The 15,273-nt window shown below is 41.0% G+C and overlaps 2 protein-coding genes across 4 annotated transcripts in view; both read right to left on the minus strand.

Moving 5' to 3' along the window:
* Positions 1–729, minus strand: part of LOC114467651 (neurotensin receptor type 1-like) — a 28,158-nt gene extending 27,429 nt beyond the window's left edge. Inside the window, exons 1-2 of one of the 2 annotated variants that reach the window (XM_028454109.1) lie at positions 654–729; positions 65–131 (exon numbers count right to left, since the gene is read on the minus strand). The gene's annotated coding sequence lies outside the window, so the exon portion shown is untranslated. Of the gene's footprint in view, positions 1–64; positions 132–546 lie in introns of both variants that reach the window. The other variant, XM_028454108.1, reaches the window with a different exon arrangement.
* Positions 730–5,682: 4,953 nt separating this feature from the next.
* On the minus strand, positions 5,683–14,627 carry LOC114467649 (neurotensin receptor type 1-like). Of its 2 annotated transcripts, XM_028454107.1 has the most exons (4): positions 14,587–14,627; positions 7,413–7,437; positions 6,538–6,711; positions 5,683–6,441 (listed from the first exon to the last, which is right to left on the minus strand). In XM_028454107.1, the coding sequence occupies exons 3-4, from the start codon at positions 6,698–6,700 to the stop codon at positions 5,765–5,767; spliced, it is 840 nt and encodes a 279-aa protein (XP_028309908.1). In that variant the 5' UTR covers positions 6,701–6,711; positions 7,413–7,437; positions 14,587–14,627; the 3' UTR covers positions 5,683–5,764. The 2 variants fall into 2 exon arrangements, with proteins under 2 accessions (XP_028309908.1, XP_028309907.1); XM_028454106.1 differs by having other exon boundaries at positions 5,683–6,711.
* Between the last annotated feature and the right edge of the window lie 646 nt (positions 14,628–15,273).

A 15,273-nucleotide genomic window follows, 5' to 3' on the forward strand; every position in this document is an offset into this window, starting at 1 on the left:
TGTTACGTGTTAGTGGGATGCAAAGAGGAGAAAAAAAGAGCAGCTGCACAAAGGAGCCTCCTACCAGTGACCACAGCAGGTAGAATCTTCAGTTTAGTTCCAGACTAGGTTCTAGTTCACCATCAACTGGCCTGTATGACAAACAGGTCCAATTAAATATCCAGTGTTGTGCACACATTAAGAAACATTCAAACATACTGGTGCTCCATAACACAAGCTGTAATATATTTAACAGTATTTCAATAATCAAATATTGTACAATATAATTGGTTCATGGTATATAAATATGATTCAAGTAATTATATTTGTAATATTAATCAATTCATTAGTGATTGACTGGACTGCATTAAAGTGCATTGATAACCAGGAACTGGTTTAAAGTGTTTAAAGTGCATTAATTCTCATCAACACAGCCATGAGAATAAACTATAAATCCAACGTTTCAGTCAATAGATCATAATTAGAGAAAGAAGACATACAAGATGTTGTTAAATGTGCCAACCAAAGAGCAGCGGTAGCAGCTAAGCTAAGCTAAGCTAAACTTACCAATTCTGTGGTTCAGTCCGTAAATGTCTCCGGTATTCGGCTCCTAAAGCTGGACATTTGCTGCCTTTAGTTTGAAGACCTTCACGAAACAAACACCATAAACATACCTGCAGCAAACATCTCCGTCTCTTGACTCTGACTCTCACTTTCACTTCTTCTTCTTCTGCTTCTGCTTCTTCTTCTGTGATTTATTGGCGGGTGGCACTCATCAGAGAAAGGTGTATTTTGCGCCACCTACTGTATCGGAGTATGAACCAGAGTTTTATCCTTTTCCTAAGTAATAATAGCTTAAGAAAAAAAACAACTATATTTTCCCATAACTTTTTAATCATTAAGGAATTTGATTAGTCTTTTCATTTTAACATTATTCAAAACATGACCCACATTAATCTCTATCTCCTGACGGTGTAAATCCTGAAGCATAATTTGTCTTTTTATATCTACTACATCTTAGGAGAACATGCTCCACGTTCTCTTGGTCGTTGCAATGCTCACATAATCCTGTTTTATGCTTTTTGATGAGATGTGAAGTCACAGCTGTGTTTATATTACGGTGATTTGCACGCGCTCTCACACGACGGTGCGACGTTACGGCATGACGCAAAGCCATGATGTGATGGCGTAATACGTAAATATGCAGTATTTTATATAAAGGAAGGAAAAATAATAAATTAATTAATATTAAAGGGTTTTCCACCCAGGTTACAGTTAGTAGGTAGTAAAATAGGAAGATGATTATTTTCTATGAAATGTAATGAAAATGAAACAATTGCATAATTTAGGAGAAACAAAGTGTTTCATGTTGAAACTTAAACATTTCCTACCTTTTGAAGTTACTGCTAGCCTTCTTTATTACCTAACGTCTAATTACAGTGAAAGTGTGAACATTTAGTATTTAATAAGTGATATTCTAACCATTAGCCCTTCAGACTGTACCGTAGCTATGAAGTAGTCCTGTTCTAATATATGTCCATGTGAACTTTAATGCATCCCAAACGTCTTCTTCTATGTGCTAAAGCTCTGTAACATGGGTTAGGAGCTAGGGGCTAACCCTAACCCCTAACCCCTATTCCAGGGGTAAAGCTCTGTAACATGAGCGTCTCAGACCCTCCCCTCCCTGTCCTGTGTGAAACACATTTTTCTAATAATAAACTTTATTGCTGTGATGAAAGATAAGATGCGTTGGTTTTGGCTCTGATTCAGAAACAGAGAAAATAGGACGAGACGATAGTGACGAGGTGTTATTTTGCAGATATTCTGAAGAAGCTCCTCCAATCAGAACCAGGCACAGATTATATGACCTACGACCTGTATGAGCTCATGATTTATCTTTGAAAAATAGCTTTTAGTTTGTGTGAAAGTGGTTCCTACACTCACTGTCACTCATCATCATCATTCTATATCCATTATTTCACACACACTGAGGAGCAGCTACAGAGACATTCAGAGATTGATTAAATGCTTCGGCTTTAAGTGTCAACTTCTACATTTCTACAGTTTCATTTATCAGATGCTTTTATTGAAAGTGATGTCAAACATAATCACATAGAGTTAAAGTGAAAGGATGAACATCCCTATGATTACAGCCTGATTCATTAACCCTTAGACCACCACTGACCCTGATATGGACCAATCACTACCAGGAAACCATAACTAGAGGGTGTTTCAGAAAGGAGGTTCAACAAACTCTGAGTCTATCCATAAACTCAGAGTTAACAAACTCTGAGTATCTGGTTCTATCAGAATCAGAATCAGAAACAGAATCAACTTTATTAACCAAGAGTGTATGAATACACACGAGGAATTTGTCTTGGTGACCTGAGCTCTCTCAGATAGTGTAACATTAAATAATAACAATCAACTAGAATAAATAAAAAAAGAAGTATAAACATAAATATAAGAGTAGTTAGACTAATATGTGCAAACTAAATAAAATAACAAGATAATAAAATAATAGTAATAGTAACGAAATAAAATAAAAATACAATAATAATAATAATAATAGTGCAGTAGTGCAGGTGAACATTTAAATATTATATGTTTATGTACATGAACATTCACAGTGACAGGTTGATCCAGGGTTGTTATGTTTAGTTCCAGGTTATTTCACAGTAACAGAAACAGGTCTGACTCTCTATGACTGTTTAGTGTTGATCACAGTGACAGCCTGGAGGAACAAACTGTTTTTATGGCGTACAGTGATCTGTAGCGACTGCCAGAGGGGAGGAGTTTAAACAGATTGTGTGCAGGGTGGGAGGAGTCTGCAGTGATGTTACCTGCCCGTTTCCTGACCCTGGACAGGTATAAGTCTTGGATGGAGGGCAGATCAACACCAATGATCTTTTCTACAGTCCTGATTATCCTTTGTAGTCTGTGTTTGTATAGTTTGGTTGTAGATCTAAACCAGACAGTGATGGAGGTGCACAGAACAGACTGAATGATGGAGGTGTAGAACATGATCAGCAGCTCCTGGGGCAGGTTGAACTTCCTCAGCTGATGCAGGAAGTACTTCCTCTGCTGTGCCTTTTTCCTGGTTGTGTCTATGTGGGAGGTCCACTTCAGGTCCTGTGAGATTGTGGATCCCAGGAACCTGAAAGAGTCCACGGTAGCTACTGTGCTGTTCAGAATGGTAGGGGGGGGAGTGGGGGGGGATTTCTGCTGAAGTCCACTGTCATCTCCACAGTCTTGAACAGGGTCAGTTCCAGATGTTTCTGACTGCACCAGAGATCCAGCTGTTCTACCTCCGTCTGAAGGCAGACTCGTCCCCATCCTGGATGAGACCGATGACGGTGGTGTCGTCTGCAAACTTCAGGAGTTTCACAGAGGGGTCCCCTGAGGTGCAGTCATTGGTGTAGAGGGAGAATAGCAGTGGGGAGAGAACACACCCCTGGGGTCACCAGTGCTGAGTGACCGGGTGCTGGATGTGATGTTTCCCAGCCTTACTTGCTGCTACCTGTCAGACAGGAAGTTGGTGATCCACTGACAGGTGGAGGCCGGCACTGTGAGCTGGGTGAGTTTCTGGTGAAGGATGTCCAGGATGATGGTGTTGAACGCAGAGCTGAAATCCACAAACAGGATCCTAGCGTAGGTCCCTGGGGAGTCGAGGTGATGCAGGATGTAGTTCAGTCCCATGTTGACTACATCCTCTACTGACCTGTTTGCCTGATAGGCAAACTGCAGGGGGTCCAGCAGGGGTCCTGTGATGTCCTTCAGGTGGCTCAGCCTCTCAAAGGACTTCATGACTACAGACGTCAGAGCAATGGGTCGATAGTCATTGAGTCCTGTGATGGCAGGTTTCTTTGGGACTGAGATGATGCTGGAGCTTTTGAAGCAGAAGGTACTTCACACACCTCCAGTGATGTGTTGAAGATCCATGTGAAGATGTGGACCAGCTGCTCAGCACAGGCTTTGAAGCTGATATGAAGTGAATCAATCAACTCTGAGTATAGAAACCTGGAGTTTCTCACGTGCACGAGCGCCATAAAAAGCCATCATCAACCATTGAGCAAAGATAACATGAGCTACCATGGCAACCAGCCGGAAGAGAGCGATTTATTCACCCTGATGGAGCTAGAAGTTCTCTTGATGTTTATAGGAGAATATGAACCTGTTCTCTCTCTCTCTCTCTCTCTCTGTGTGTGTGTGTGTGTGTGTGTGTGTGTGTGTGTCAGCTGATGTCCACAGGTTGTAAATGTTATTTCTTAAAGTATTTTGTTGAGTTTCATCTTTACATACAAACGGCTACAGGTTTTTGTTGTTGTTGTGTCAGATCTCAGTGATCAGCCAATGAGAAGAGACGATACAAAAAGACAACATTACACACGTTAAGTCAGACACACACAGACACACACACTGCCCTCACTAACAGCTACTGTACAAACACAGTTACACACAGTGTGTGTGTCCACATCAGGCTCATAGTGCACAAAGGGCCTGTACTATGAAGCCTGATAACTATATCTTAGACTTATCTACGTTACCAAACATTCTCCATCAGACAGAAGCTGTCCTATGAATCTAGACATCAACTCACTAAGCTAACCACGTGATTTCAGCCAGGCTACGTGCACACTCCTGTGACAAGGGCGGAGTTATCAGCGTCAGACCAATCACAATCACAGAGAAACTGGAGAATAACTTGCATCACAAATAAGGAATAATTCTTTAAAAATATGAAGAATTAAAATCCATAATTCAGACCAAAAACAAAACTGTTGCTGCAGTAAAAGCAGAAAGTAATGAATGCAGGAATTAATGAGTGTTAATGATTAAATCAGTGAGATTATAAACAGACACTGATCACTTTCTCTTTGATATTGTCTGTGTCTCTGATGCTGCGTTCATACAGATCTACATCATAAGGTGGAATATATTTATATTAATATTATCTACAGGACTGAGGCTCTCAGCGTCACCACACAATATATTCATTCATTTATTTATTTATTCTTTTATGGGTCTGAAAGCCCCCGACGTACACAGGTTTTATCAGCTGACAACTGTAGATATGAATCTGTTTCCTAGAGGATGTGATGGTAAATAAAGGATAAATATTCTCTTTCCTGTCAGCGTCACATCAGATCTACACAGACATGATTGGACAGATCGTTTTAGAAGAAATCTGATTGGTCAGGAGGCGGAGCTTTAGTACTTGCTCAGATTCCAGCCTAAGTTACCATGGTGATTTAGCCTAAGTTACCATGGTGATTTAGCTCTGTAAGACGTTAGCCAGCTTTGTAGTACAGCACATACTAATTAAATCCCCAAAGTTAGCTTGATAAGAGGTAATCTAGCTATTAAAGGCCCTTCACACACACACTGAATGATGCACACGCTGCAGATAAGGATGATAAAGTGTAAATGTTAAAATACAGAAACTAACACAAAGATTGATTTCAATGTAACAAAACATTTATTTATTTTTTCGTAAAATTTTCTCTAATTTTTTTATTTTACTTGGAGAGCTGTGCAAAATTAGACTGAGGACCGTATGTGGCCCCCGGACCACCAGTTGCACACATTTAGTTTATTTAGTGTGGCAATAGACACTCATTGGACAGTAATAATCTGTTCTATAATAGTTAGTTTCATTTATTATTATTAATAAATTGAGTTGGATTTAGATCGTTGTGAGAGATGTTAGTTTTACTTTCCTGATGATGTGTTGTTGCCATAGTGATATCTCAGGTATAAGTTATTCATAATAATGGGTCGGTTTCTAGTTGTTTTGTTGCGCACGCGCACTGTCAGAGGTTCTTGTGCGTAAAGTTGACGGAGCTGTTACGCATTGTTCGCGTTCCCACTCGGTGCGTAAAAGGAGAGAAGGGCTGCGCGCAAAGCGCTCACGCGGCGCACACACACACACACACACACACACACACACGCTTACCTGTAGAACGGTCTTCATGGTGAGGTCAGAGACCACCACGGTGCAGATGTTCTCCCCCTGGCGGGTCTCCTGACCCATGATGAAGACCATCGGAGTGGAGAGGATGAAGGACGTGATCCACATGAGGCTAATCAGCTTCTTGGTGCGGCTCCTGGACATGATGCTCTTGGTTTTGAAGGGGTGTATTATGGCCATGTAGCGCTCCACGCTCAGGCTCGCGATGTTGAGCGCGGTTGCGTAAGAGCAGCTGTCCCGCAGGAAGTAGTACCCCCGACACACGGCGTCCCCGAACCGCCACGGGTGGTGGAACCAGATGAAGTTGTAGAGCTCGATGGGCATGGACAGAACCAGGATCAGCAGGTCTGACACGGCCAGGCTGGTCAGGTGGTAGTGCACGGTGCTCTGCAGGTTCTGCAGGGACCTCCTGGTGAGCAAGGCGTAAACGGTGATGGAGTTTCCTACACAGCCCACGACAAACAGGACCGCGTAGATGACGGTGACCGCAGCTTTGGAAAAAACGTCCGTGTTTACGTCCAAGTCTGCGTTGGTTCCGCTGATGTTAATATTAATATTTTCATCATTAAACACAGAATTATTCTCACACAGAACGAGCGTCGCGTTCACTTCCATCCTGCACGCGAGTGTCAGTGTGTGTGTGTGTGTGCGTGTGTGTGTGTGTGTGCTCTCAGTAGTTTTGGATTCATTAGTTGAATGTTTCCTCTGATCATGGATCATTAGCTCTGAACTCCTCCTGGTTCTCTTCATTCTGTAGAGCTCTCTTTCTCACACATACACACACATACACGCACGCAGACACACACACACGCAGACACACACACACACATACACACATACATACATACACACACGCACACACACATTACATACACGCACGCACACACACGCAGACGCACACACACACGCACACGGACACACGCACACATACATACATACACACACACACATTAATCACATCTACAGTATCACATCTGTCACATATACAACATCCGTCACATTTCTCACATATGTCACATCTATCACATTTACAGTATCACATTTATCACAGCTGAGGATGAATTGTTGCTTTTATCTGAGCAGTGATAAGAAATAAAAGCTGATATTTTCTATGTGAATGTAAATCATCCTGTTTTTTGTTCTTTTTTAAACTTATTATTACTGTTTTTATTATTTTCTTAAACACAACTGGTTTGATAAAGTGATAAAAGAAAATAATGAGTTTATTTCTTTCAATATTTGCTTTAATCTTTTGTTCAACAAAAGTTCACTGGAGAGGTGCAGTGGTATCTGCTCAGCTTTGCTCACTTCAGGTCAATCTTTGGGTTGGTGGAGGTTCTCTGTGAGATCAATGCATAGCTACAGCTGGTTGAAGGGGACCAAATCCATTAAACAGGTGATTTGGTTCCATTTTACCAGCTTTAGCAAAGCATTCAAGAGCTGAGTGTGTTGCCATGGTTACCTAGGAGGATGAATGAGTGAATGTCCTGAAGGAGACAGAGAGGAGAGCAGTTAGCAGCTGTTAGCATAGACAGACTATCAAAGGAGATAAAAATACAGCTCATGAACTTTATGAATTATAAAATTATAATAATACATTAATTTTATATAACGTTTTATCATAGACACTCAAAGTCACTTTATAGAATGAAGACATTATTCTTTCACTCCACACTTAGTGGTGGTAAGCTACTATTGTAGCCACAGCTGCCCAGAGGCAGACTGATGGAAGCAAGGCTGCCATAGTGAACCATAGGCCCCTCCCATCACCACCAACACTCACTCACATGCTACATTCATACTAGATAATGTGGGTGAAGTGCCTTGCTCAAGGACACAATGACAGATACCACAGCACTGACTGTCCCCCACTGTGGCCCCTGGATTCTCAGTGGTCTCCATCATCTACTGACCAGGACCAGACCTGCTGATCTTCTAATCAGATCAGATGATCACAGGCTAATCCTAACCATACAGCGTTTGAAGCATTTAGGTTTAGAACCTAACTATGTAATATTAATATGTAATTTATAGAATATGTAACATATAATATATGTATAATATGTAATATATGTAATTGTAGAGTGATTGAGGTGCGTTGTCATCTCTCACACTGAAGAACATACTTCTTTACATTCCATAGTTGCTATTGTTCATATGAGATTATAAAGAAGTATGTACCCCAGGGGAGACACCTGTCCTCCATCAGCAGGGGGCGGGGCTTAGACTCCCATTAGTTCACAGGGGCGGAGCTAAGACTCCCATTAAAGGGTACCTGTAGTGAAAATGTCTATAACTAAACATGATCTAGCTCCTGTATATCTATAGAGACCTGTTAGTGTCCTATCATCCAGGTAGATCACTCTGCTCTCAGTCTGATGGTCTTCTGGAAGTTCCTAAAGTATCTAGAAGTAGAACAGGAGGCGGAGCATTCAGCTATCAGGCTCCTCCCCTTTAGAACCAGCTCCCAGTCTTACTACAGGAGGCTGCTACTCTCTCTACCTTTAAGGCTAAACTCTAAACCTACTTATTTACTAAAGCGTATACTGTATAATAGCGTTAACATAAACACTAGAAACAAAGATCTAAAACTAAAAATAGGAACTAAGAACTAAGATTATTTAGTAGAACATCAACATTATATTCAAACATGATCCACCATCTACACACATAGCTCTAATGGCTGTAATGAGATGATGTCCAGTCAGACACAGTTGTACCAGGTTGTAGACCACCCCCACTTCTGTCCCTGGTTGTACAACCATCATACTGCTCACACTGATGTCCACCACATAGATCATTCTCATTCCACTGTATTACTGTATCATGTTTTTCTGCAGTCAGTGTCTTCTCCTCGTTCTTCTCTCTCTGCTCTGTTTCAGGTGAAGCTGATGATGTCACTTCCTGATCTGTGGTTCAGTCTCAACTAGTCTGGAACACTCTGATGTTCTATCTCTCTCTCCTGTTCTGTTGGTCCTTCTGTCCACTAACCACAACCAGTCCACGCAGATGGCTGCCACCAGATTTATCCTGTTCAAAGGGACTTGTTTTTTTCCACTGTCACTAAATACTTGTTCATGTGGATCTTGGTGGTTTTTTCTTTCTTATTATGAATTTTATATTTTGATAAGTGTATTGACATGACTTTGTTGTAATTTGCACTATATAAATAAAGTTAAATTGAATTTAATTTACTTGAAAATGTGTTTAATGTATTACTAACAAACCTAAATATGTGCAGCTTTTCATAATAAACACATTAAAGGATTTTTTAGAATGATTTTATACCATAGGATCATAAACTATGGAGAGTTTGCATTTTAATCAGGATATGACACACATTTGTTGATTCCTGACAGCTGTTGCTAGGCAACAGTGTTCCTTTGGTCTACAGTGTCAACAATGGTGGAGTGTAAAGCTAATGGTTGCTATGAGCCAAATAACAACACTAAGTCAGAGTTATCCAGATGTTGGCTCCATAATATGAGTACGGGATGCGTTTACATTCACACCACATTGGGTGGTATGAGAGGGATCTGTGGGCTAAGCTAATGGGCTAAGCTAATGGACAGAATTCCTTCACAGAAAGTGGTTAAATGCAGCTTGTAAACATACTTGTTTAGATCACTACTACGTTTCTACTTACAGGGGATACTATGGGGGTGTCATGGCACTAACCACACCCCCACCACATTGTTCCCTCTTATTTCCTTGTGGCTAAATGATGAACTCTGTCAGGAGAACTGGATGAACTGACTGACACTGTGACATCTTACATCAGCTTCTGTGAGGACATGTGTGTGCAGACCAAGACTTTCTGCACATACAACAACAACAAACCCTGGTTCACACCTCAACTTAGGATGCTACGTCAGGCTAAGGAGGAAGCCTACAGGAGTGGGGACAGGGACCTGTTCAGGCAAGCCAAGTACACACTATCCAGGGAGATCAAAGTAGCCAAGAGGTGCTACACTGAGAAGCTAAAACAAAGCTTCTCAAACAAAGATCCTTCTGCAGTGTGGAAAAGCCTACATGAAGTTACCAACTACAGGAAACCCTCCCCCCACCCCACTGGTAACAAAAGACTAGCTAGAGACCTGAACAGCTTCTACTGCAGGTTTTCACACCCACCCCCCAGCTCATTAGCATCAGCCCATCACCTGGACTCTGCCCTTCCTGCTCCCCCTACTCCCCCCCCTACCTCACCCTCTGTCCCCCCACCTGCCCTGAAGATCAATGAAAGAGATGTGTGCCAGCTATTCAAAAAACAAAAGATCAAAAAGGCACCAGGACCAGACAGAGTGTCTCCCTCCTGCCTGAAAGCCTGTGCTGAGCAGCTGGCACCCATCTTCACACGGATCTTCAACACATCACTGGAGCTGTGTGAAGTACCTTCCTGCTTCAAAAGCTCCAGCATCATCCCAGTCCCCAAGAAACCTGCCATCACAGGACTTAATGACTATCGACCCATTGCTCTGACGTCTGTAGTCATGAAGTCCTTTGAGAGGCTGGTTCTGAGCCACCTGAAGGACATCACAGGACCCCTGCTGGACCCCCTGCAGTTTGCCTATCGGGCAAACAGGTCTGTCGAGGATGTAGTCAACATTGGACTGAACTACATCCTGCACCACCTCGACTCCCCAGGGACCTACGCTAGGATCCTGTTTGTGGATTTCAGCTCTGCGTTCAACACCATCATCCTGGACATCCTTCACCAGAAACTCACCCAGCTCACAGTGCCGGCCTCCACCTGTCAGTGGATCACCAACTTCCTGACTGACAGGAAGCAGCAAGTAAGGCTGGGAAGCATCACATCTGGCACCCGGTCACTCAGCACTGGTGCCCCCCAGGGGTGTGTTCTCTCCCCACTGCTATTCTCCCTCTACACCAATGACTGCACCTCAGGGGACCCCTCTGTGAAACTCCTGAAGTTTGCAGATGACACCACCGTCATCGGTCTCATCCAGGATGGGGACGAGTCTGCCTTCAGACGGAGGTAGAACAGCTGGATCTCTGGTGCAGTCAGAAACATCTGGAACTGAACCCGTTCAAGACCGTGGAGATGACAGTGGACTTCAGGAGAAATCCCCCCCCACTCCCCCCCTTACCATTTTAAATAGGGAATTGGCTACCGTGGACTCCTTCAGGTTCTTGGGATCCACAATCTCACAGGACCTGAAGTGGACCTCCCACATAGACTCAACCAGGAAAAAGGCACAGCAGAGGAAGTACTTCCTGTATCAGCTGAGGAAGTTCAACCTGCCCCAGGAGCTGCTGATCATGTTCTACACCTCCATCATTCAATCTGTTCTGTGCACCTCCATCACTGTCTGGTTTAGATCTACAACCAAACTAGACAAACACAGACTACAACAGGTAATCAGGAAACAGAAAATATCATTGGTGTTGATCTGCCCTCCATCCAAGACTTATACCTGTCCAGGGTCAGGAAACGGGCAGGTAGCATCACTGCAGACCCCTCCCACCCTGCACACAATCTGTTTAAACTCCTCCCCTCTGGCAGACGCTACAGATCACTGTACGCCATAAAAACAGTTTCTTCCCCCAGGCTGTCACTGTGATCAACACTAAACAGTCAAAGAGTGTCAGTCCTGTTTCTGTGAAAAAACTCTGGAACCAAACATAACAACCTTGGATCAATCTGACACTGAGAATGTTCATGTACATACCTTTAATTTAAATGTTCTACTGCACTACTTATCAATGCTCTACTGCACTATTTTCCTTTTATTATTATTATATTTTATTATTATCTTCTTTTCTATTATTTTTCTTCTTTTATCTTATTTTTTTATTTTTATTTTGTATCTATTTAATTATTTTTTTATACTATTATTATTATTATTATTATTTTTATCATCTTGTTATTTGCACATTCTAGTCTAACTACTGTTTTATATTTATACTTATGTTTATACTTATTTTCATCTTTTCTAGCTGATTGTTTATTGTTGAAAATTTTTTGTTTTCACTATTGGAGAGAGCACAGTTGACCGAGTAAAATTCCTCGTGTGTACAACATACACTTGGCGAATAAAGATGATTCTGATTCTGATTCTGATGAACACGTCCTTTCATGCAGCTTTCATCACAGTTTCTAACCATATTTGTGCACTTCCAACACCTAACTACTCAGCCATGGCTCGTTTCTGCTGCTAACAAAAGCTCTGTTAGGCTAATTGTGATGCTGAGTGGGTGCAGGGAGGTTCACAAGAAGCAGGAAGTTGGTGAGAAGGTGATATTTAATCCTCACCTAACATACAACCTTTATCACTGAGGGAGGGGCTACACATGGCTGCTGAAAAACTACACTTCCTGTTACAACTCTACCTCCCACAATGCACCAGTTATTTAAAGTGACCATCAACCAATGTGTGTCATATCCTGATTAAAATATAGACTGTCCATAGTTTATATACATTTACACACACACACACCCAGATCAATAGTAATGTATAGGTAAAGAACAAAGGCTGAGTTGCTTCTTTAATGAATTGAAGCGTTTCTAACGTTGTCTAATGAATAGGGATGTAACGATTAATCGTAAGGCAGTTAAAAATCGATTCATAGGTATCAAGGTTCACATCAATGCTGTGAAAATTGAATCGCAGTACTTTTTTTAACCAGAAGTCATGGCAGTGAGCGAAATCTGCTAATACTTTCTTTCTGGCCGCCTTCTACTCTTAAACATGTTCATAAATGATTCATTACCCCTTTAGCACCGAAAGAATATCTGTAATATTAAGTGAATATCTGTAAAAGTCAGGTTTTTCTATTAACCCTGTCTGCTAGCATAGCTTCTCTTCTTCACTGCACTTAGCTGCATCCCAACCGACCACTGTGTTACCAGCGCCCTCTGCTGGTTCAAACAATTATATGACGCAAATACAGTGAAGACTGTTTTTTTTTTTTTTTAAAGTCCAATTGTTAAGGCACAAAATACATTTTCAGTTGCACTTTTAAAAAGAAAAATAACTATTATGCAGTTTTTTATTGTTTACTATAGAACCAGAATTTAAATTAACAGGCTTCTTCTTCATTTGTATTATTCCTTTATTTATTTCATTCAAGATTTATTTTTAGTTAAATTGCATTGTTTGAATAGTTTATCAAGGGATTCTTTTGACAATGAAAAGTAAAAGGAAAATAATACAGTATTTTCTAGTTTTTTTTCCCCCCAAAAAATAAAGGAATATTTTCCAGTCATTTCAGTACAGTCCCATTTTGTAAAATGAATCGTGAGAGAATCGTATCGTGAGTTGAGTGAATCGTTACATCCCTACTAATGAGAAACTACAGCTGCTAAGGTCTAAATAAAGCAGAGATGAACTCATCTTCTGTCCCTGGTACCAGAGCTTTAAAACCCAGCCTGTGTTTGGTTTATTTTCTGTTCTAGCTCTGCCCTGCGTGTGAATAATTCAACTAGTCATAAATCCTGCGTCCTGCCCCTGGCTCCGCCTCCGTCATGTCCCTGGGATGAAGCTGTGGATCCGCCCCCTATGGGATGTTTGATCTTGTCTCTCAATCACATCTTTACATTACAAATGTAGAAGAAAAGACACGGGTTTGAGGAAAGGCTGAAGGAGTGAACATTGATGATGATGATGAATGTAAAACTTCTGTCACTGTGTCATAGCCCAAATATTTTTAACATTAAGTTCATTTTTCTTTAATTTGATGTAAAACAGCGTGTTTTATATCACTGTTAAAATGTATACACATTAAAAATAAATCAGAATGTAAACATTTAACCTAAATATAAATGTGAAATATAAATATAAATGTTAGATCTAAATATAAATGTTAAATCGGTCACCAAGTGTAAAGCTAAACATTTAGAAATTATGAAAGTGGGCAGGTCAGCACCTCTCAATAACAAGGCCCCACCCACACTGACTGCGGCTCAGTGAGTGATAAGATGAGATTAAATTTAGATTTAACATTTACATTTAGATTTATTTTTCATGTGTACAACAGTGATATAGAACATGCTGTTTTATATTAATTTATGTACGAAATGAAAGAAAAATGAACTAAATTTACAAACTATATTGATTTTTACATTAGGTGCTCCATATAAAGCTGTGTTTATTCACTGTTACATTTTAAACATCAGTGGGTAAAGTAATTGGATACTTGGGTCAGAGCTGACGCGCTACGTGCTAGCAACGCTAGCGACAGCTGCTGATGTCCTGCTATCTGCTAGCGGAGTAAAATTAGCTGCACAAGCACGAGGGAGCACATGCTGCTCTTTGTGTGTGTGTGTGTGTGTGTGTGTGTGTGTGTGTGTGTCTATAGATAGACTGAGGGACACACTGATTGGCTGACACTTCCTGCTTAAACAATCATTTAATGTCCAAAAGGATTTACCAGCAGATTTAACGTTATGCTTGTAACTTATTTAAACTTTAATTCAAACATTGTTGGAGTTTTTCTAATTGTTATCAACGCATCGTAAATATGACAAAAAGAGAAAAATACAATTATTATTTTATTTAAAGCTTTGACCTTCTACATATTGGCTGAGTCTTAAAGTGTGTCAGTGAGATCATTTTAAATCATCTACAGTCAAAACATACATGAGTCAGTGAGAGAAACCAGAGGGTTGTACCTACCACGGGAAGAGTTGGTGATCACACAGAGATGGGATGGTGGCCCTGCAGAGTGAGGCAGTGACTGCAGGAGGAGTCTCCTCTCTACTCACCCCCCCCCACTCCCCCCACTGCTGAATCAGCAACCAAGAGTTTAAGGATGCAGAGGAACGAAGAGGAAGAGGAGGAGGAAGAGGAAGAAAAGGAGGAAGAGGAGGTGAAGCAGAGCAGGAGAAAGAAGAAGAAGCTCATCACTCCATGACTGATAGAAAGTAAAGAATGAAACGTGTCGTCACCTCATATTTAAAATTAGAACAGAGAGAACAGCTGATGGAAATACACACACACACACACACACACACACACACACATCACTCCTTATTTAGAATGACACGGAAAAAATAGACCCACTATGTGTGTGTGTGTGTGACAGATAATACAGTTTACTGATAATGTCAGTCATTGTGTTTGAGCTCTGTGATAGGCTGAAATAGGCTCCGCCCCTTGGTGGGATTCCCTCATTTTTCCACATCATTCCAATAATTCCAGCAGAGAATCATAAATTCCATCTTTAAAGGAACTAAAGCTTCATCGTGATGATGATGATTTCAACAAACCTTAAACATTCCAATAATATATAATCAATCAATCTTTATTTCAGACACAAATAATGTCCATAAAGAAAACATGTGAAAGAGATACAGAGAATAT

The sequence above is a fragment of the Gouania willdenowi genome, chromosome 7 (genome assembly GCF_900634775.1).
Source record: "Gouania willdenowi chromosome 7, fGouWil2.1, whole genome shotgun sequence".
Taxonomy (NCBI): Eukaryota; Metazoa; Chordata; class Actinopteri; order Blenniiformes; family Gobiesocidae; genus Gouania; species Gouania willdenowi.